The 21,850-nt window shown below is 40.6% G+C and overlaps 1 protein-coding gene across 8 annotated transcripts in view; it reads left to right on the top strand.

Moving 5' to 3' along the window:
* Positions 1–21,850, top strand: part of TPD52L1 (tumor protein D52 like 1) — a 151,567-nt gene that overhangs the window by 13,883 nt on the left and 115,834 nt on the right. For 6 of the 8 annotated variants that reach the window (XM_021389534.1, XM_021389536.1, XM_021389538.1 and 3 more), the window contains exon 2: positions 16,976–17,209. The exons of 1 other annotated variant lie outside the window; for it this stretch is intronic. In XM_021389534.1, coding sequence (XP_021245209.1) covers positions 16,976–17,209 — 234 coding nt within the window. Of the gene's footprint in view, positions 1–16,969; positions 17,210–21,850 lie in introns of those variants that run through there. One more of the 8 variants, XM_021389541.1, reaches the window with a different exon arrangement.

Genomic DNA, 21,850 nt, shown 5'->3' with positions numbered 1-21,850 from the left:
GTACTGGGGATGTTGTGCTGTAGTGTTACATGAAGATTGACCCTTCCTGAGGCATCACTTACAGCTAGCTGGGTGAGGAAGCTCTTTGCTGTTCATCATACAGCTCTGGGGAGGGAGCTGAACTAAGTTCACTTCAGTGAAACTGCAACCTTTTATTTTGTGAGGGACATTAAAGGCAGGGTCATGAGCAGTGCTGTTAGTTACAGCATGGAGAACTTGTGATTTTTCTTCTGGACTTAGTGTCTGTTACTCACCTGACTGTGATTTCAGCATGCTGATTTTGATGGTCAAGCTCAGTAGCCTACTCAGATGTTTTTGGTGTTCAAATGGAGCAGTTGTGAAATTTCAAAGGATAAAATCATAAAAGCTTGTAACAGGAAGATACTCAACTGTTTTACTGATCATTAGGAGGGGTTTTTTCAAGACCTCCCCCACTGCAGTGGAAGAGTTGATTTTGTTCTTCCTTTTCCTACTTCACTCTTAAGATACAGAAATGAGAAGAGTGTGAATTAACAGTAAGATTAAGATGTTGTCTTTCTGCTGCTTCTCTCTCTTTTTTTTTTTTTTTTTTGCCTATTCTTTTTCTCCTTGAGTGTAATTTGGTTTGAGGGGGTGACACATCTTAAGAAAAGGAATTTCTCTAAAATTGTTATCCTTAGTGATAGCCTTGTGTGTTGCGGCACTGGAGGTAGGAGTACTCAATTACACCATTAATATGTTTCAGTTAAATCAGCATATGGTCTTGGATGTAATAAAAACTGTTTTCATTCGGCATAGGTGATCAAGGGCTCATGCAGGAAGTGACTAATGCTGTTGGGCAGGTAGGGCTGCACTAATGAGACCAGAAACAAAATGGGCTTTATTTTCAAAATAAATATATAAAAAGAGATGGCATCTGTCACTCCAGTTTAGAAAACACATCACACAGGGAAATGTAAATCTGATTTAGCATATTATTGCTTTGACCACTTATTTGTGTTTTAAAGTTGATATTTGGGTTTAGGATTAAGATAAGTTATCTTCATATATCATGCATTGGTTATACAGCAGCTAAGTTAATTGTGCTAATACTGTATGTTGCAAACCCAAGCAAACAGGAAGTTGCTCATAGCTTCTTTCAAATGGAAAAATATGGAATTACTGTAGCTGATCAATCTTAATTGCCTTCCACTGATAACAGTGGAAAAACCTTGGAGTCACACCTACTCATAATTCCAGTTTAAACTACTTTAGAAGTCAGTTTTGCTTCAATTTTTGGTGGAAAGGACATCATTTTTGTTATGTCTTCAGCTGTTACTAACAGCAAACTTATGAAATTCATTTTTTCTCTAAAACTGTAAGTTCATGGGGGAGGAGTAGCTAGTCTGAAATTTCATTGGACCTCTAAATATTTTATGAGATCACACTGATAATACAAGTATCTGAGATGGTGATTAAACCTTTGTAATGAAGTTAAATTGCAGGTTATTCACTGAAGGAGGAAATGCACACAGTTTGGACACCTTCCTTTCCTTTCATGTTTCCTTCTAGATTCTTTATTTGGCCTCTTGCTTAAGTTTCCTTTTGAACTAACATGCTGCAGATAATTGTGATGCTCCTGGAACAGAAACAGAGTTGGCATAGAGCCTTCTTAATAGCAATTAAATAACTGTCCTAGTCTCTTCTAGTGTTGCTTTTTTTCTTTCCACTTTTCTGTGGAACTTTTCTTGTCCTGCCCTCGTGAAGTTTACCACCGTGGGTCCCAGAGGAGGGTGGTTCTGCTCTGCTGTTACTTTCTTGCCTCCTGAAGGAGCAGTTCAGCTGAGATGCTGCAGGAGCCCCAGGGTACAGGTGGCAGAGAAATGAAGGGAATGGGATAGGATGCCATGTTTCTGGGTACGTGGGGCATGTGGTGGCAACCCAATGAGGTCTCTAGCATGGAGGATAAGGAGAAATTTCTTTCTAGCAGCTGATGAGCATAAAATAACTGTGTTGTACTGCTGTTGGTTGTCTTGTAAATTCAAGCGTCAGGTTCCTCGTCCTCCTCTCACCCCTCCATATATGCAACATCAGCTTTTAGCTTGCTGACAAAGCGTGTAGAAGCTGTTGCTTTCCCATACACCTGGTTTTAAGGAAGAGATTACTATAGCTTTAACGAGTCTAGGAGCCACAAGATGGAAGAGAAAAGCGCAGTAACTAAGGTAGGAGTACTGTGGGTTTTGGTGTTGATTTCTGATACTTTTCCTCCTGCCAGTGTTGGAGCTTTCCAAGGTGACCTTAAGCCAAGCCAGCTAATGCAGACATCTTGCGAATGACCACTTAGTGCAGTGACTTGGTATTTGAGCTTGGCTTTTGCATTCAGTCACAGTGAGCCATGCTTTGAGATAAATTAAGGTGATGTTAGGAAAAGTACATTTGCGTTTGCAAGATGCTTGTATACTATAATGAGACAACTCTCTTCAGGGATTTGGTGTGCAGAAATAGCTGAGGATGCATATTTACATAGAAAATATAAAAACATAGAAATGTTTTTATGACCTGTTATTTTCTTTAAGGAGTGTCATTCTTCCTGGGGGCTGAAAGACTTTTTAACTTGCTCGTTGTTACTGATGACAGTTTTACAAATGGCATCCTGGGCTATGCTAGGAAGAGTACTGCCTGCAGGCCAAGGGAAACTTGGAGCTCCTGGAGCAAGTCCAGCGAAGGGCTGCTAAAATGATTTAAAGGCTGGAGTATCTCTGCTGTAAGGAAAGTCTGAAGGAGCCTGTTCAGCCCAAAGAAGAGGAGGTTCGTGGGGGATCTGATCAATGTGTGTAACTGTCTGAAGGGAGAGTATCAAGAGGGTAGGGCCGGACTCTTATCAGTGGTGCTCAGCAATAGGGTGAGAGGCAAAGGGTACAAACTGAAAAGAAGAAGTCCTGAGTGAATATGAGAGAGAACTTCCTTACTGTGAGGGTGATTGAGTGCTGGCACAGGTTGCCCAGACAAGTTGTGGATTCTCTTTCCCTGGGGATACTCAGAAGCTGCCTGGATACAATCCTGGGTAGTGTGTGCTTGGGACCCCTACTAGTGCAGGGAGGTTGCACCACGATCTCCAGAGGTCCCTCCTAACCTCAACCATTATGTCATTCTGTGAAGTGAAACTGTAGTTTGCGCTTAAAATTAAGCCTACACGTTTATTCTTCAGAGATGTAGCACCTAAAACTTGCAACAAATACAAAAAGGAGCACTGGTGTCAGATCTCTTACTCCTCTCCTAATTTTACTAATGTTTGTTTTCCAGATGCATGTAACTAGATTGGACTTCTTTATGTATAATAATGGTGCAAAGCTTATACAATTGTTCTGCATGTGAAGTGTTGATGTTTCTGATCCATGGGGGCGAGTCAATGATCAGTTGTACACCGCAAGCTCTTTTTCATTCCACTTTATTTATGTCCTTTCTTTACGCTTTTGTAATTGTTAAATTGTTAAATATGTTTACATTAAAATATTTACACTAAACATTTACTTCACTAAAGATTGAAAGTAGCCTCCAGAGACTTCATTACTAAAAATAACTGTGTAGTTAGCGTAACCTATGCACCAAAGTAGAACAAAGGATTCATTTTGCCTTTAACAAATGATGTTTCATTAAATCTAAATGATTTTGTGAAGTGTTCTTAAACTTTCCCTTGTTAATGCACTACCATCATCTGACAGCAAGTGGGTTGTAGATTTAAGCATAAGCATCCTTTTGACTTTCTACCTGAGTGACCCAGTTCTAAACATTTACTTTTTAATGCAAATTTCAAGAGATTTTTAGTTCTTTTTTTGAGTTTCTTGCTGTGCAGGTAAATTATTAACTTTAATCCTAATGATGTTTGACTGCAAAACCCAGTATTTTGTGTATTCTTACATCTGTTTCAACTACGTGAACTTTATGTAGAGAATGCATAGAGTATGGGAGGGAGAAAACTTGAGTTGGTTTTGTTCAGTTAACCACTGGATTCCAGATGTGCCATTGTAATTTTAGTATCATTAGCTATTTAGTGCTACAACTATAGTGTTTTGGTAAGCCTATGAGTTTGTAAGAAACTGAGTAGGATGGGCACACACCGAGACATCAACTGATGAAACTGAGCAGGGAAATATATTAACCATTACGGGATAATTCCTGTAAAGAGTTGACCTGTTTTTCAGTCTTACTTGTTCACAGAAATTTAGTTCTTTTTATGATACTTCTTTATGGCTTATTCAGAAAAATTCTATAGCAAGGCCAGGTTGGGAGGGAATATCTAATGTTGACACACATGGACAGAAATTCTAAAATCAGTGAATTTATTATGAAGTTGACACAGTCATATTTGTTCTGCAACAATGTTTTGATTCTTCTTGAGAAATGTCAGTACAACTTGGAACTTAACTAACAGCTGGGCGACACAGATTTCCCAAACTGTGGACTGAATTTTGGTGAAGAGCCCATTAAAAAAAAAACACAACGCATCACCTATCTGTGTACTGCCAAAAGCACCAAGTACAAACACAGTGTTGCTACCTTTCTTGTGCATGGAAAATCAATTTTGCTTGCTGAGCAGAAGCAATTGCATTTCTCCGTGGCTGCTCCTGGAAGATTTGTTGTTTTCCTAAGTAAAAATTCTTTCAGTTTTTTATGACATGGGATGAGCACTAATATTTTGAGAGGCCATGTTTAGGTAGGTAGGTCAATGATTTAACATCAGGTAGTGTACTTTGATTTCAATGAAAAATACAAATTAAATACTAAATCAGATGCTTTTGCAAAGTATTTATCTCCTTGATAATAAACATCTTTTTGTAATGAAAGTTGTTGAATCTCTTCTTTTGCTCTTATAAAATGTGGAGTTGGAGAGATGCATATCCTTGTATACACTGTGTGCATTTGATGTTGTTATGTTTTATAAGAACTATTTTCTCCTATGCTTCTTAGTTTCCTACCTGTTAGCCTTTCTCCTACTATGGACTTTGGAAATAATGAAACTAGTATTTTAGTAACAATACTAGTAATTAACTAGTGTTGTAGAATTCAGTTACTATTGAGTTTATGCTTTCAGAAATGGAGATGGATATAGCTGATCTGTTATCTCCTTCACCTCATTTCACCTGCCTACCTTCCTGGTCTGTAAGCTCCAGCTCTTGCTGGTGGTGGTTTGAAAACTGATGCCTTCTGGTAGGAACAAAGCTGTTTCTTTAAATATTCAGTGTGATGTAAAGTGGCAACCCAGTTTCTGGAGCCTGGCAAAGATTTAATGTTGGCAGAAGTGATGTTATCTATGAGCCTGCTGATAACTTTAGTAACTCTCATGATTAATAATCCATGTTCCTGAGTTGTTATTTTTAATTATTTATTTCTTGGTTGTTTGACTTTAGACAAGTTTTAAGTAATTTCGTTTGTAAGTAGATGGGCACTGTCTACAGAAATGACAAGTAGTGGCTTTCCTTCAATTGTAGGCCTTTTTTTCCCTGCAAAGACTTTTTTAAAATTGGAGTATCTGGAGCTGGTATCATTCTTTTTGAAACAAAGAAATGAAATATATTTGAAAATTCTTTGAAATAGGTGTCATTGTGGTCCCCTGTTCATATTATACCTTTTATAATCATTGTTTTATTCTTTCAGTCAACCATTTCAGTGTTTCCTAGCATATGTGATAGAATTCCTCCATACTACTTGTGTAGAAGATGCTGGGAATATGTATTAACTTACTGAAACAATTTAGTTGTTTCAAGTAATGCTTTTCTTCTCTTTAAAAAGCCTGGTTAGCTTATAACCATTCCCTTTAGCCACACAGTTGGCACTTCTCTATCACTGGGAGACTGAGTGGAGAGTAGACAGTGTCCACAGGCAATTTGGAAGCATGAGAACCACCTCTAAAGTGCTGTGAGTGTCAGCTCAGACCTGAGGTTCAGTAGTGGGTTTCAACATGTGCAGTTTAGCAGCTTGAGTATTTGTACACAGTGGGAAAATAGACATTAGCATTCATAAACAGTAATGTTGGGATGTCTCTGTGGAAAACACTGATAGATAAAAACTCATGGATAAAGACTGTGTTGCAGCCCTCTCCCCTCTTTACTGTCGTTGTTAACTGTTTGAGGAGAGCTGCTGAACTTATTTCAGGCTTGTTAAAGGTTAGCAAAATTAGCACACGTACTTGATCTGTGATCTGAAGATGTAGACATGACAGGTAGGATGATTAATGGAAGAAATTATTTACTGTGAGAGTGGGGAGACTCTGGAACAGGTTGCCCAGCAAGGTTGTGGATGCCCCCTCCCTGGAAGCATTCAAGGCCAGGCTGGATGGGGCTTTGTGCAACCTGGTCTTGTGGGAGGTGTCCCTGCCTATAGCAGGGGCTGGAACTAGGTGATCTTAAAGGTCCTTTCCAACCCAAACTATTCTATGACTCTGTGATAATAGCTGCTTCTGCAAGAGCCTCTGTTCTTGGGCTGTGCATTTCCAACTTGTCTCTTGAGTTGCGAATGAGTGATTGTACATCACAGGGAGAATTAATTCAGCAGCCAGATCAGTTGGAAAACTAATTTTAAAACACTTCAGCGTTCTGCTGTGCTAGTCAGCTGAAGTTTCTCTCCTTGCAGCCTCATGATCACTCTCCAACACTCAGATGGAAAAGAAAAGCTATACAGACTCGCTCCTTCCGTAATTTTTAGCCATTAGACAAGATACTTGGCTTACTGATCGGTTGGCAGGGCTGAAGAGGTCTGAGACTTGAGGATGAGGGTGCTGGACCAGCTGATAGGTGAGAGGTCTGTGCCTGCACTCCAGATCTTTGAGATCAGTGTATGTGTTTGGAGGTCACAGTCTGGACTCCCAGTGATTCAGGGTAAGCCTGGCATAGCATCCAGAAAGAGGAGACTTACATGGGTGGAAGTCTTATTTTGCATTTTATTCCAGTATAATTTCCCAAAACAACTAAAAAGGATAGCTAGGGTCTTGAATTCAGTGCTTACAGAGGTTTTTCCACTTTTCCTTTCAGTCCCAGCCAGTGCCTGAGTACGCAGTGATCCTCAAAGGAGCAAAAGCAATGAAAAACGTAGCATAATCATGCTCTTCCTGCTGCATGCCTGTATTTCCACAGCCTTATTTAATCATGGTGGTGTTGTTTCCACAATCAAATCTCTTCCTCGTGGTCAACTCTGCAGTTTTAGCCCAGAGTCTAACTTGGCTGTTGTGTGAAACTGGCCTCCGGTAGTAACAATCCCAACATTACAGCCATGATTACACGAATGTTTTGGCTGTTAAAAGCAGCATCTACAAATCACTGTGTGCTAGACCAGTGCAGCTGTGTGCTGGATTTTGTTGGTTCTGGTGCAGAATTGTTCTTTCAACTTACAAAAGAGGGTTTTACTTCCATGCTCTAGTTTTCTGCTGAACTATATTAATTACAAGTCAACTGTTTGAGATAGGTAGTTCATTGCTTCTGCCTGAGGATTTGCTTTCGCTTTCACTTCTCAAAGTGTGGACTGGAGATACAGTTTAAGCTTTTGTCGTTATCTGTTCCATGGAGAAGGCCGGTTTGTTTGCAGATCTTGTACGCTTGCTCTCTGTTGTGGTTGTCATTGCATAAAATTAGTATTAACATGTGGCATGTACTTGGAATGTATTATGAGAAATAACTACATGAAGTCATATCACATTGGAGTTTTGGCACAGTATCTGGGTCTTACCCAAATGTTGGTATGTGAAGATAAGCTTGGAAGACTGTTCTGTGCTAGCCTTTCCTAGGAAGTATATACCCTTGAAAATGTGTCTACATGCACACTAGTCCACTTCTCAGGTTTATTACTGCAAGTAGGTAAGGGTACCAATTCATCTTCCTTTGTAGGAGCCTTTACAGAATAGCAGCTTTTCACCAAAAGCACCTTTGTTTGTTGTGGGCGGGTGCTGGTATGATGACACTGGTAGGTCTGCTTTGTAGGAAGGCAGAGCAAAATAACCATTTATAATTCAGATCATAGCTATTTTGCAACAACTTCATTGCATAAACAAATTCCTTTAAGTTGCATGATTTGTTAGGGAAGCCAAGTGATGGCCTATAAATTTTACCTTGAATCTAGGAAAACAGATGTTACTACATATTTCTGACAATGATCTGTCAGATGAAAGTACTTCTAAGAATTTCTTCTACTTTAACTTTCACCTAAGCAACTTGGTTGAGTATGAGATCTATCAAGTACAGGTTGATAGAATTTGTTTTCATGTCTGATAAGGTCCCCCCTGAGCTTCCTCTTCTCCAGGCTGAACAATCCCAGCTCCCTCAGCCGCTCGTCATAAGGCCTGTGCTCCAGACCCCTCACCAGCTTCATCGCCCTCCTCTGAACATGCTCCAGGGCCTCAATGTCTTTCTTGCAGTGAGGGGCCCAAAACTGGACACAGTATTCGAGGTGTGGCCTCACCAGTGCTGGGTACAGAGGGAGAATTACTTCCCTACTCTGGCTGGCAACACAATTTCTGATACAAGCCAGGATGCCGTTGGCCTTCTTGGCCACCTGGGCACACTGCTGGCTCATGCTCAGCTGAGCATTGACCAATACCCTCAGGTCTGTTTCTTCCACACAACCTTCCAGCCACTGCCCCAAGCCTGTAGCATTGCCTGGGGTTGTTGTGGCAACTTGCTTATCCTTTGCTACAGACCATGGACTGTGATCTGGTGAGTGAGAATAACTGAGAGATTTATGTTAAAATTTTTTACTATTTTTCTATTACCACCTGTGCATCCCTGCGACACTGTTTTCTTCTATAACCATCTTTAGAATGGAGTATTGAATAGGCAAGTGGGAACTCAGGAGCTTTTTCCAGCTTCTGTGTCTGGTTTGGACTCTGCCTACTAAACTGTTGAAGAATGAGCTATTGATCTCCACTTTTTTCATTACAAATAGTTGTAGAAAACACTGTCACTGTGGTTGATGGATTTTTGCTCTCTTCTACATAAAAACCTGAAGAGGTGCCTCTCAGTGATGTTTGAGATAGTGTGTTTTCACTCTTACAGGTGCTAATTTTGTCCATCTTCAAGACAGCCAAGGAAAGGATTCTGAGGGAGAAGTTTTGATTTACACATAGCAATTGCTCATGTATGTCTTTGCTGATTTCTTGGCTACAGGTTCATAAGGAAACATTTTGTTTGCTTGCTTTGCTTTTAATGCTGATTATTGTTAATAGCTGACAGTATTAATCCTTTGGAACTGATCTCAACCTGGTTAATCCAGTCTGAACCTGGTGGAGGCCAGAGCTTGACTACTCAAAGCTTTTTTTCTGCAAGTGAGATGAGGAAACAGCAGTGTTCCTTTTCAACTCTTGCTCCTATCAGAGACTGGCACAGACAAAATGACCTGCTCAAGTAACTCAGCTTACGGCTTTAATCTTAATTGGAAAGGAAGAATAGAATGTTAGTTGAGGGGCAAAAAAAAAATATTAAGATAAATTGTAGTAAGCAATTGCGCTATGATCTTGTAGCTTTTGGGACCTTGTTCTTGAGGTCCCAAACTCAGGTTCCACACGCTGGAAGTGGGATGTGTCGTCTCATGGCAGTGGCAGAGTGCTTGTTGCTGCGGTTGTGCTTGGGTCCCCCGTGCTTAAGCTGTTTGCTCAGCACCACCCTGGGCTTTTTGCAGCCTGACCATGCCTCACTGCTCACATGCGTACGGGGCTGGTAACAAAATCGAATGCAGATGAATTCTTGCAGGCTTTACACTGGGTGTAGGAAAGCAGACTGTTCTCATCTAAATTTGAGCCTCCTGACTAAAGAGTTAACTGATCAACTTTATCATGTTTACTTTACAAATATCAGCTGTCAGAGTTGGTTTGTTTTGGTTCTGTGCTCTGTGTTATTTGGCTGCTGTGTTTTTATCCTCATGTTGGAAGCCTGATAAATGTTGGCTGCATGAAGGTCTCGCTGCTTCTCTGCTCCCATTTCCTAAATCTTCTAAGCCCCTGTGAACAGCAGCAGCCAAGGCACTCGAGCGTATTGTGGTATATGGATGGTTCTGGCCCTTGTTTCCTTCCTGCAATCCTTTCCCACACCTGCTCCTGTAGGATTTTGGTCCCATTGCCAGGCAGGAGGAACTGCTGTAAGGGCTTAGGTATGTTTTATTCTTTTCCATCCCCACAAGGGCAGTTACCTGGCTCAGTCTGCCATCCTCAAAACTCTTCTTTTATGAATGTCTTTGTCTCTTCTACCAAAAGTGAGCGTGTCTTGTAAGGAATAGGAAAATTATCGTGCTCGCTACTTAGAATTGTTAATCTGCAAACTTGAACAGAACTAGATAGCTGTTGTGCACTTCCTTGTTCCCTTTAATGAGTGTTGAGAGACCTGTGGGTTTGGGTCAGGTTCCTCCAAAGCGTGCAGTTCCTAACCCACTTCCTGCTGGGCCACCCTCCTCCCACGTCAGCCAGGCCTTCCCCCTCACTCTGCCTCCACATGCCTGCCAGAAACAGGAGTGAAGGAGTGCTTCATCTTGGGACTTCCAGCTCTGTGAGGTGGTGGGAGCTTCCTGCCTGCCATATCGGCTGGGGAAGCTCTGCCTTGCCCCTTGTCAGGAATTGTGCCTGTGACAAGCAGTGGCCCAGGTTTAACAGTTCTGGTTTTGTGTGGACACAAGACTTGCTGTGACCTCTGACATGGGTTTCAGCTCAACTCAGACACCAAAAACAGAGCTGAGAGCTTGCAGCCTCCATGCTTTCTGATCATGTGCACTATGTTCATTGAGTGATAATGGGTAGAAACATGACCAAATGTAATGTACTTGTCTTAAAGCATTACTAAGATAAAATATTGTCGTGTTTAAATGATTTGGTGTTAGAGAAACGTAGCATGAGATGAAAAGGTAGAGTGGGAGCTCGTGGAGGCTAACCTCAGTTAACACTGGTGGGTTGCTGAGCTGACATGGCTCTGCTGGCTGGGGTTGCTGTAGGCTGCTGGAGGTGTGGGCTTGTGTGACTGGGCTCCGTATGGCAGTCCTGGGGGGTAATGGTTGTGGCTGGAATCCCAGGCTGGAGCTGTGAAAACCAGTTGAGATTTTAGCAGGCTTGCTTTCAGAGCAGAAAGGTCAAACCTTTGATGTACTGGTTGGATTGCAGTTACATTTTGTTGTAATTCCTGCCCAGCTTCTTACTTTTGTGTGTCTTTCTAGTGAAGGATGATATGTTAAAATGTTCCTCAAAAGCCCTGAGATTTTGCTACTCTTTTAGGATTGACAGTGTGGTTGTTCATGCATCACGTAATGATGCAACTGGAAGAGCCAGTGTGTCCTGATGCCTGAAATGTTTGGGTCCAGGTGACTTTCTCATTATCAATGTCACATGGTGCAGGAGCCACATCAGTGTCCTGACTTCAGCGAGGTGTGTGTGGTGTCAGTGTGAAAGGAAAACAGACTTTATTTTCAGAGACATGAAGGAGGACATTGAGATGTACCGTTTCCGAGTTAGTCCATGTGAGCATGTGACACACAAACCTATTTTTAAGAGTAGGTCTTGGGTTGAATGTACAAATAATAAATGGCCACTGAAAAAATGAACTTAACCTGGACAACTGTCACTATATATTAATACTTGTCAGATCTTGATGCTGGGAAAAGTTAGGTTTAAGCTACTTTCACTCTTCCGTGGGAAAGAGGAATTTTTTTTCCACCAGGCAACTTGAAGATGTTGCCAGCATTTGCTGCTGCCTTTGAATCTTGCCGATCACCTTCCTCATTCTCCACCGACTACGAAGAAAGATTGTTCATTCTAGTTGTTTTGGTGGTCATTCAGGTATTTCCTGGCATAAGAATTAAAACAATTATGGATTGAGCACCAGTATGCAGGAGACCCTCATCTTTTTTAATTCTTTCTAGAACTCTTTGAGATCAGCAGTGTACCTGTCACTGGTGAAGCTTTTTCCTCCTGAGGAGTAGAAGGATGGCTCTGGACTAAAGCAAGGTTACAGCTGGCAACTGGCAGAGAAGATGGTGTGGTGGCTTACTGAAAGAGGAGTTCAGAATCTAAGTTTAATGCAAGTCTGCCACATAGAGAAGTGAATAGAAGGAAGGTACAAATGAAACTCTGGGTGGGAATATGGTTGGTGAAGTAATGAAGCACAGAGCAAGAACTCTGAGAATGTGCAGTGCATGTGAGAAACCCAGTCTGATGGTACAACTTAAGGAGCCTATCTTACTTCTAGCTGTTCTTTCTCGCTTGTTTTGAATCACTGAGGATTTGTGCAGTTTGGCAGTAAGCACAGACAGACTGAAAATCTGTTTCATAGGATTATTTTTTTCTTAAAAACAGTTTGGAGAGTGCCAGGACACCATGGGCATAGCGTGGAGACAGGGGATATGGACTGCTGAAGTTAGTACTTACATCACAAAAATGATCATGGAACCACAGCCTTAAAGACAGGTGCAAAATGCTTAGTAAAAGTTCACACAGTCCTTTTTTATTCCTCCCTGGTTTACTTGTTGAATCATGTCTATTTCAATTTCATTTGGTTAACACCAACCACTATGGAGTCCTGAGCCATGGTGAGCTCTTGAAGAATTTTCCACAAAAACCTGTTTGATTGGTTTTTAAGAAAACAATTTGAGAGGACACTGCTTCCCAGAAGTAAGTGAAGAAAGTAATTCTTTGCTAATTTGAAGCTTATCAGCAAAAATGAAAGAGCAACATATTCGGTAAACTAGAAGTAATAGAATTTTGCCTGTAAATAAAATAAACTTTCTTCTGTTTCTTAATCTGTGGAATATCTAAGTTCTGTGGATCAGACTGTCCCTTTGCTCGCATCTGTGCTGTTCCAAGGTTTTTGTTTTTTTTTAATACATGAAGTCCATAGTAGAGGACTGGGGAAGGTAGTAGTGGTAGAAACTTAATCATTCTACAGTGATGCAGACTAAGCATGTTATTGTTCACTTCTCTTTTGGCTTAATAGTTGACAGCTTACTGGTTCGTTTAGCTTATGTACCTCTGAACTAAGAGTAAAGTTTACATCAGACAATGCTGGTTTGTATCTGTCTGTTTTAAAGCAGAATGGCCTCCTTTTTTTTTTTTTTTTCAGAAATACGGCCCACCTACACAGGTTGCCTTCCAGCTTGGTGTGGCCAGGCTAAGTGAGAGGTACAAATTGGTGCTTCTCGTGCGGTTTAAACTTCACTTTCTGTGCAGCTAGCAAAGATTTCTTTTTTTTTTTTTGAAAAATTATTTCCCCCCACTCAGCTTTCTGACTCAAATGACCATAGCATCCTTTCCTGTTACTGATAGCACTGTGTTTTTTGAGCAGTATGTGGACTGTTCGAGAGTCTCCACCCCTCTGCCCCCAGTCTTTTCTAATAAAATGTCAAGAATTAGGGGAAATGTGGAGGTGTATTGCTGTTTTGATAGCTTAAATGTTACCTCTCTATAGGGGATTAAAGTCATGAGAGCCTGCTTCCACATGAAGAATTCTAAGTAGTGCCAGCCCTTCCATAGATGCTTTATGGTAGTGAAGCACAGCAGGGTGTGAGAGCTGAATGCAATTTGACATTTACCATTGCACTGCTGCTCAGCTACCTTTAGACATATCAATCATTCCTCATGCAGTGAAAATATACCATGCTGTTGTGGATTTTGAGTGTTCTTAAGGTTTTGATACACAGTGGTATTTTGAAATGCAAATGCTTCTTGAAACTCAGGCTTTTGATATCGTGTTCAGCTGGTATTGAAGGATAAGGCTCTTCAAAACTTCCTTAGAAAAAATCAAGGGAAAAATAAAACTAGTTATTACTCATGTTAATTTTTTTCTTCCTTTCGTGTTTTATAGTACCTCAGGCGTCTGCGGCAGCAGGTAGCCAACAAGCTACTTCTAAAGCCGTACTTGCATCAGTTGCTGATCTAACTGCACAAACAAAGATGGACTGTTTTGGTAAGACAAGGCTCCATTGAAGTTAGTGCTAATAGGCAAAACAGCTCTATTCACTTCAGTCCCATTCAAAATGTAGGAAGAGAATCAATCTTTGCCAAATTTGAAAGGCTGAAACTATTACAGAGGATAAAAATGATTTACTTGAAGTGGATGTAAAACATATTTTCAAAATAAACACTGAAACCACACTTGACTTTTACCACATATTTAATCATATTCTGTGTGGGCATGAAAAATAGAAAGTGTTCAGCGTTGTATTCCTTGGTTTTATAAATGCAGGTTTGTTCTAACTAGCATGTCATATAAGCAGTGTTTCTTAAGCACCAGCTTAAATGCCAAATACAGTGTGCCTTCTCACTGTGAAGTGTTGCTTCTCTGCAGCTTAGTTTACTCCTAGGGAAAGGGCTTGCCCCCTTTAGTATTTCCCTAATTTTTTAAACAAACAAAAAATCCAAGTAGCCATTGATGGGGTTAACTTGCCTATTTGAATTTAAATTGTTGTGCCTGCACTTCTTTAAAAAGAATCTTTTATTAATCCTTGTAGTAATGCCATGGTGTTTTTGCATTTCTGTGGAGTTTTTTTCCTAGGTTAGCATATTTGAGTTCTCCAGGATTACACTTTTTTTTCTGCTTGTTGAGCACAGATGTACTGGGTGATAAATTTCAACTGAAATTACAAGTGTTCTGAAATAAAATACTGATCTGTGTTTGGTCTCAGAAGTTGTGGGTGTTCTGTGATGCAGAGAGCTGTTGGAACTATATAGACTCATGGGAGAGGTAGGCAGCAGTGGAGGAAGAATATATATATATATAATCTTTTAATGTAAGTTTGTATATATGCATCCTAGGAGCACCTGTGAAGGGCCAGGGTTGCTGGAACATAGTTAGTGTTCAAGGACTTGAGCATATGCAAAACTTTTCTAGCATTAAGATCTCTGGTAATGTGACTAGATTGTTCAGAGATCCCTATTTCTTGTCAAAATACTTTGATAAGAAATAGAGAGCATAAGTAAATGCATTTAGGATTGCGTGATAGAGCCATACATTAAATATTTCAAATGGTAGCATCCCTTCTAAAATAAGAGATGTGCTGTCATAATGCTGTGATCTTGTGGTGTGGTTGTAACTTACTTTGTGTGTCAGACTGAGGTGTTCTGACTTTCTGAGAAGAAATTCAAAACTTAAAGAAGAAATTTTTAAGTGATGTCATACATCTGAGTTCAGTTCTCATGTGCTGCTTCAGGTGTGTTAGTGTCTTCCAGATACAAAACTGGTCATTGCCCCAGTACGTGGGTTCTTGTTTTTTGTTGTTGTTTGTTTACAAGTGTCTTCAACCACATACTCCTCTTATTCCACTCTGATCCATGTAAAAGCCAAGATGTTAGTGCCTATCCTTGTTTGCATGTGGTGGTAGTCTTGTCTTTTGTGTCTGGATGTGAAATTTGAAGCATTTGCCTCCTGAGAACAGGCATCCCTTCTCTCCTGTGGGAAGATCTCCTTCCATCCTGACCTGTGCAGAGCATGGGCTGAGACGTCCTTTGCTGTGCTCCGGTTTCTAGATGGACTGCTTTTGTCCTGTCTACTTCCTTCACTCTGTTTTGGATCCACTGTGTTGCTGGGTGACCAAAGGCAGTGCAGCGGGGATTCTTTTGGGAAGTCCAATATGAACCTTGGGTTTTATACCATTTTGCTATGCCTTTTTCAATCCTCTAATTCCTGGCTGAATTAATTATTGTTCAGTTAGAGCCCATGGCTCTGTTACTGGGGCAGCAGCGACAGCATTGTTGCTTTATTTTTTTCTTAGATTAAATACTGCATTAGTGGTCTCTGGTGTAAGATGTCCTCCACTGTCACCATACAGTAGTGAAATTTCCATCAGAATTTGAGAGGTTACTGTCATACGTAGCAGATTCCAATACCAGAGCCTATTAAAGAATAAGCAGTCTAAATAGATTAAAATGACCTGGCGAAACAATAATTTCTAGAAAGAGACACTGATTCCAAAGAGTCCCACTCCTTCCTCCCTGCACAGAGAAGTTAGGTGGGGAAGGAGTTGGGCTGGTGGTCAGCTCCATGTCTGCAGTCAGCACTCATTTTCTCAGCATTACTCATGGCAGATGTGAACATGCTCGTGCTGGGGCCTTGCAGACTCCTCAGACCTAGCAGTGTTTATTAACTCAGGCTCAATGCCAAGCAAATGCAGCTACACTGCTGAGGATGTGCTGTTTTGGCATGGAGTCCAAGTCAAAGAAGCCTGCCAGGCGCAAAGGGTGCAGGCCTGGGTCCAGCCCTGGTCCAAGATCCAGGTGCTCTGGACCTGTGTTGCAGGTAACTGGCCATATGGATCAGCTTGAGACCATCAGGGCTTGTTGCGTCAGCAAGTTTCATCCACGACAGTTTGATTTTGCTTCTGTGTGTTTCTGTTTTGGTCATCTTCTTAGGGATTTTTAGTGTTGGATTTTTTTAAACTTTATGGCACTTCAAGTACTGGGAAAATTTATTAGCTTGGCCAGCCCTGGGCTCAGCTGACGTGTTCTGTGCGTGCAGTATGGCATGTACTGAGCTGCTTGCAGCAAGACAGAGCAACAGGGCCAGCGTTGAGTCAGTTGATGATCTTAAATGGACTTTCTCTGTGTTGTGATTCTCAGCACATTTGGGGGTTAAGCAACGTACACTTGTTTCTACTGCCTGCTTTCTCACTGTCCTTGTGAGCCGTGACAGTGAAGAGCTGGCCATTGCAGCCGAAGCTTGGAGTGTGGGTTGGGTACTGCTAATTTAAGTTCATGTTTTGGTTTCATGGAGTACATCGCCGCGGTACATGCACTGAGACTATGCTTAATAACTACAGTTGTTATAAAGGTAATTGGCTTTTCTGTTTGGTTTTGGAAAGTATCCTCTGGAAAAATGGCAGTGTCCTTGGAATAAGTAAAAATAATTTTAAGATGATATGCTTGATAGTCTGTGGACTGTTAGAGTATTCTGCAAGAAAATTCAACTTAATTTAGAATTTGTAAGAGTCTGCTTCTGTAACAGTTGCAGAGTAGTACCTTTTCCAAGCAAAAGGTCATGCAGCTCTTCTGTTTTTTCATATGCAGGTGCAGCTGGGACAAGCAGATATAAAATGCCCGATCACAGAGTGCAGCGAACACCTGGATGAAACAACTGTCCTCTATAACCTGCCCCACGAGGACATTATCAAGTATAAATATTTCCTGGAACTCAGCCGCATCGACTCCAGCACGAAGCCATGCCCTCAGTGCAAGCACTTTACAACCTTCCGGAGGAGAGGCCACATTCCTACCCCTGCCAAATTGGAGAACAAATACAAAGTGAGCATGCTTGCCAGAGCTGTGGATTAGATGGCACAGCAAAAGTAGGACAGCATTAGTACATCATTGCTTTAACTCGTTAATTCATTTCTAGCAATTTGTGCAGGTGAATGTTAGTCCTTATTTGATAGGTGGCATAATTTTGGCCTGAGATCTTTTAATTTTAAGAGTATTTTCTTTCCTCTCTCCCATGCAAACAGTAATCATGATCAGAAGAGACTGGGAAAGGGGAATTACACTGTAACTGATAATTTTAGCTGCGCAACTCCAGCAGAAGTAGGCATTTCCTGAAAATGAGCAAATGAATTCGAGGCACTTACTGTGTTAGGTGCTAGCTTCCTGTTGCTTGCTCCTTCCTAAGAACTAGAGATGTTGTCTGTCCTGCCTCTTGGTTGCGATTTCTTTAATCCCTTACTAGAGGTTAAAGATTACTGTGGTTTCATGACTCTTAGTACATAAAATTGGAGAAAGATCAAAAACCATTTTTCTCAGAGTTTCTTCTAGTATAAAAAGGTTTGCTTGTACTGATTTAAATCAGGGACTAAAAAGCAAGATTTGCAGGCGATTAGAAGAAGCTTTGAGCCTTGAGGGTCCATCTTGGTTTCAAAAGATGAAGGTTCTGTCTGCAGCATCATGCTCTGTGTTAGCTTTACATACGGTTATTAGATTTGTTGTGGTTAATGTCATGATTGAGCTGGCCGTCCCTGACCAAACCAGTTTTCCTCAGTAGGAATTTAGATGATTGTTTAGATAGGCCTAATTACAGCATAAGATCCAGCCCAATGTGGAGATTAAAAAGTAGAAGGTTGTGAATCCAGTGGAGTTGAACCTTCAGCAAAGCTAACTCTTTAATTCTGATCTTCCTTCCTATTATGTGTGTCTGTGCAGTGCTTGAATTACATGCGAGTAGCCACAAAGTCTAGTGCTGGACTTTAAGATTTTCAGATTTTTGCCATTTTAAGCAAAGGTGGAGGAATTCCAAACTGCAGGTTAAATTCTTTCTGCCTGCAGCCATTCTTCTTCAGCCATCCACTTAACATCCCCTTGGAAATGGACAGGGTGCATAGTCCAAGGTAGACCAGCTGTTGTAATGCTTCTGCATCAGCCTCTCTTAAGGTTGTGCAGATGTTGTAGGTAGTGTGTGCATGCCAACTCAATTTGTTCGTTATCTTCAGAGCACAAGAGTCCTTTGCCTACCAACACTGAGTTCAAATGCTGTGGTTCCCACCACTTCCCCAGAAATCCGAATCAGATAAATAATCTGAAGTTGCCTGATGCTTTAGGAACCAGAAGCAGTTCCCTAGTCCTGTGGTGAAATGTTATGTGTAGTCCTGATCTGCAGAGCTAGAGTCGTCTTGGAATCACAGAATCATAGAATGGCCTGGGTTGAAAAGGACCTCAAAGATCATCAAGTTTCAACCCCCCTCCTGTGGGCAGGGTCGCCAACCACTAGACCAGGCTGCCCAGAGCCACGTCCAGCCTGGCCTTGAATGGATTCTGTCAAAATGTGTGCTTTGAGCTGTACCCATGTGTGAGGAATGTCTGGTTGGTACAGGCCAGAAATACACTTGGGAAAGTTCTAGCAAACAGTATGGACACTCATGGTCTAGAGCTTCAGACTGATCCTTGAACCTTTGTTGTGGACTATTGTAGGTAAAGTTTTAGCAAATTGATAGAAGCTCAGCACATGGAAGAGTTGCTGCAAGGATTAAATGTTTTTTTTTTTTTTTTAAATTACTGTCCTCATATGCACGTGTAGCTGTGGACCATTATCTCAGTTTTCTTATATTCTCATGTGATTTTTTCATATGTTGTTTTTTCTGTCTTGAATTATGGGCTCTTTAGAGGTGAAGACTCACTTTTTCCGCATCTAGCATAGAAGAGGTCTGACCAGAGACTAGGTGATCTTGCATATTTTCATATGAGCAATATAAGCAGTAATTGCCTCAGAGGAATTCTGAACTGAAGCACTAGCACTGGAAGTGCTGCCTTTTCAGAAGAACACAGTTGTGCATGGGGGAAGTCTGTGCAGAAATGTACTGTCAGGATCACTGCACAGAAAGGCTCTTTACCAGCACCCTTGATCTCCTGTACACAGGAACAGGAAGACACTGTAAAATCCAAGTGTGCATTTGAAAATATATTTTTAAAATGTTATTAATGGCTTTCCTAACAATAGATGTTAGCTTTATTTATAATTTAAAATAGGGTATCTAAATTTAAAGAAGGATAAAAGTTACCAGCTTGAATATTTTTCCTTGCTATATCTTTTATTGTCAGCTAAACTAATCTAAGCCTAGCAGTTCAGAGTTGGCTACTCTTATTTTTCATTTTATAACATCAAGCCTTTGGTTTTGAAGCCTAGAAAGTTAACCTGTGCACACGTGTTGGCAGAGGAGGAGAGGTAGTAAAGGGAAACTGGCTATCCAAACATTCTTCATCCCGTTACTGTCACTTAGAAGAGCACCATACAGCAGAGTAACTATCTAGTATCCCACATCATGTATTCATATCACAAGGGGGATCCTAGCTTTAAGAAAGGAGAGATCCCTGCCCTCTGTCTTGTGACTCAAATTGGGAATGTAAGACTTGATCGCAGTAAGGATTCTAATAAACCTTTGGTGAAAGCTGGTGTGCCAAGGTCTGAAGAAAATATGCAAAAAATCTGACAGAATGGTAGTTCAACTCTTGTGCATGGAACAGATGGGTCTCCCTAGAGAATGTTGGCTTTTTCTGTGATTTTTTTTTTTTTTCTTCCATAAGCCATAGGTTTCACCTTTTTTAATGTTGGCTCTTTGACCTGTTGTGAAGAAGCAGTTCTTGATTATTGGGCTTTCTGCCTTAGTCTGTGATGTTCATAATGAAGTTCTCTTGGTCGCTTCTGTAAAGACACCCATTGCATAAAATGTGTTTGACCTTGGAAATGTGAGGTTTCTTTCAATGTGGTTCTTACATATACTATCTTTTTTTGGAACTGTTGGAATGTTTCTAAAACTCATTTTTGTTCTGTAACTGTCAGGAGTCTGTAATTGTGTAAGTACTGTCATGGAATGGATCTGTGTAGCTGAGACCAGTGAGTTCTCCCACCTTTTCTGATCAAATTTGAACCTTGAGTTGCAGATACCTTCATGGCTACATAACACTTCAGTCAACATTAAGCCTGAAATGCTCATAAGGTGGTAATTTTGCTGAGCACTCCCACTGTGTTCATTCCTACTAACTTGCTTTTGCTCATGTTGATGTTTCAGTGCCACACTGGGAGCTGTATCAAAGATCAGCTCCAATGGGAGACAAGATTGGTTTTGTTGTTGCTTATTTTCAGCTGGTACAAGAAAGAAGATGGGTTGATGAGGAGGAGGAAGCAACTGTTTCGGCAGTAGCCAATATTTATTTTGGAATGAATTAACTGTGTAGCTGTAGCTAGATACTGTAATTCATGTAATCAGTTAACTGCACAATTATTTCAGTCTCTCTAGTGTGTAACTAGCATTCCACTAAGCTGCAAAGAATCCCATTAATCTTTCTACAGCTTCAAGTTCTCAGAATATTTCTAATGTGAACTTAGTTTTGCTAACATCATGTCATAATGGGCAGTGCTACTGTTTTAGTGCTACAGTGTTACTGTTACCTACCAATTTTGAAAGGCCTTTTCCTGGGAGGTGAGGAAATGAAAGTTTAAATAATTTGACTGTCTGTCTAAGAAAATGAAAATTGCTAGCCTCAGAGGTCAGTGTGTGAGAAAGTTGAGAACCAAAAGGGTTAGTCTGAGAACTTGTGTAATCTTTTCTATTTCAAGGGAGATTGACCTCCAGATGTCATAAGTTTGTGCGTGTATCCTCTCAGTTCTGAACAACTGACATGGAAGTCATAAAATAAATGGAAAATGTTTATATAAGGAAAAACATTTGAAACAAACACTTTTTCAGAAATAGCTTCTGTTTTGCTGAACTATGCTGTATTTTACTGCTTTGAATTATCTGAAAACAGCATTTGAGTCCTTATTATGATTTCATGTACAAATAGTAAAGGATAAAGCAAATCGTTTGATGGTTTTCTCAGGAAATCAGAGGAAGCATAGAGTAAGAATCTGAAAGACTGACGTAATTGCCCTGTTGTGTTTCTTTTTCTTGAGCAAATTCCATGCTGGCACACTGAATCCAAGTTAGAATAGACTTAGGGTTTTGTTTTGTGTCCACTACTTCCAAGAAAATCAGGTTAATAATATTTAAAAGCACATACTTTTGTTTGCCTGCATAATGTATGTTCAGATGGTATGTAACGACAGAGAGAAGTCAAGTGGCTCATTCAGAATCTTAAATCTATTTACTAATTCAGATTTGTGGAAGGTAGGAAAGGAAACTAGTAACTCCAAACCTTGTCATGAAGTAGGTCGCTTTAGTTTAGTTCAGTTAATCAGGGTCACGGATTAATGTTATTCTGAAATCCTGTGATTGCAGACTCATCATCTGTTTCATTGTTTTCTAAATGATGTGTTTGGAAAGATCTGATGTCTGGTTACATGTGTGCTGTAATAGAAAGATAGAGCACGCAATGAATGTGTGTTAAAATTTCAAAACACAAAACAACGAGAACAAAAACTTGTTTTAGAAGTTACGACATTTTTAAGTAAGCAGTTCTTAT

Source organism: Numida meleagris, chromosome 3 (assembly GCF_002078875.1).
Source record: "Numida meleagris isolate 19003 breed g44 Domestic line chromosome 3, NumMel1.0, whole genome shotgun sequence".
Classification (NCBI taxonomy): Eukaryota; Metazoa; Chordata; class Aves; order Galliformes; family Numididae; genus Numida; species Numida meleagris.
Note: the sequence above shows the minus strand (reverse complement) of the source record. Positions and strands in the feature narration are given on the sequence as shown.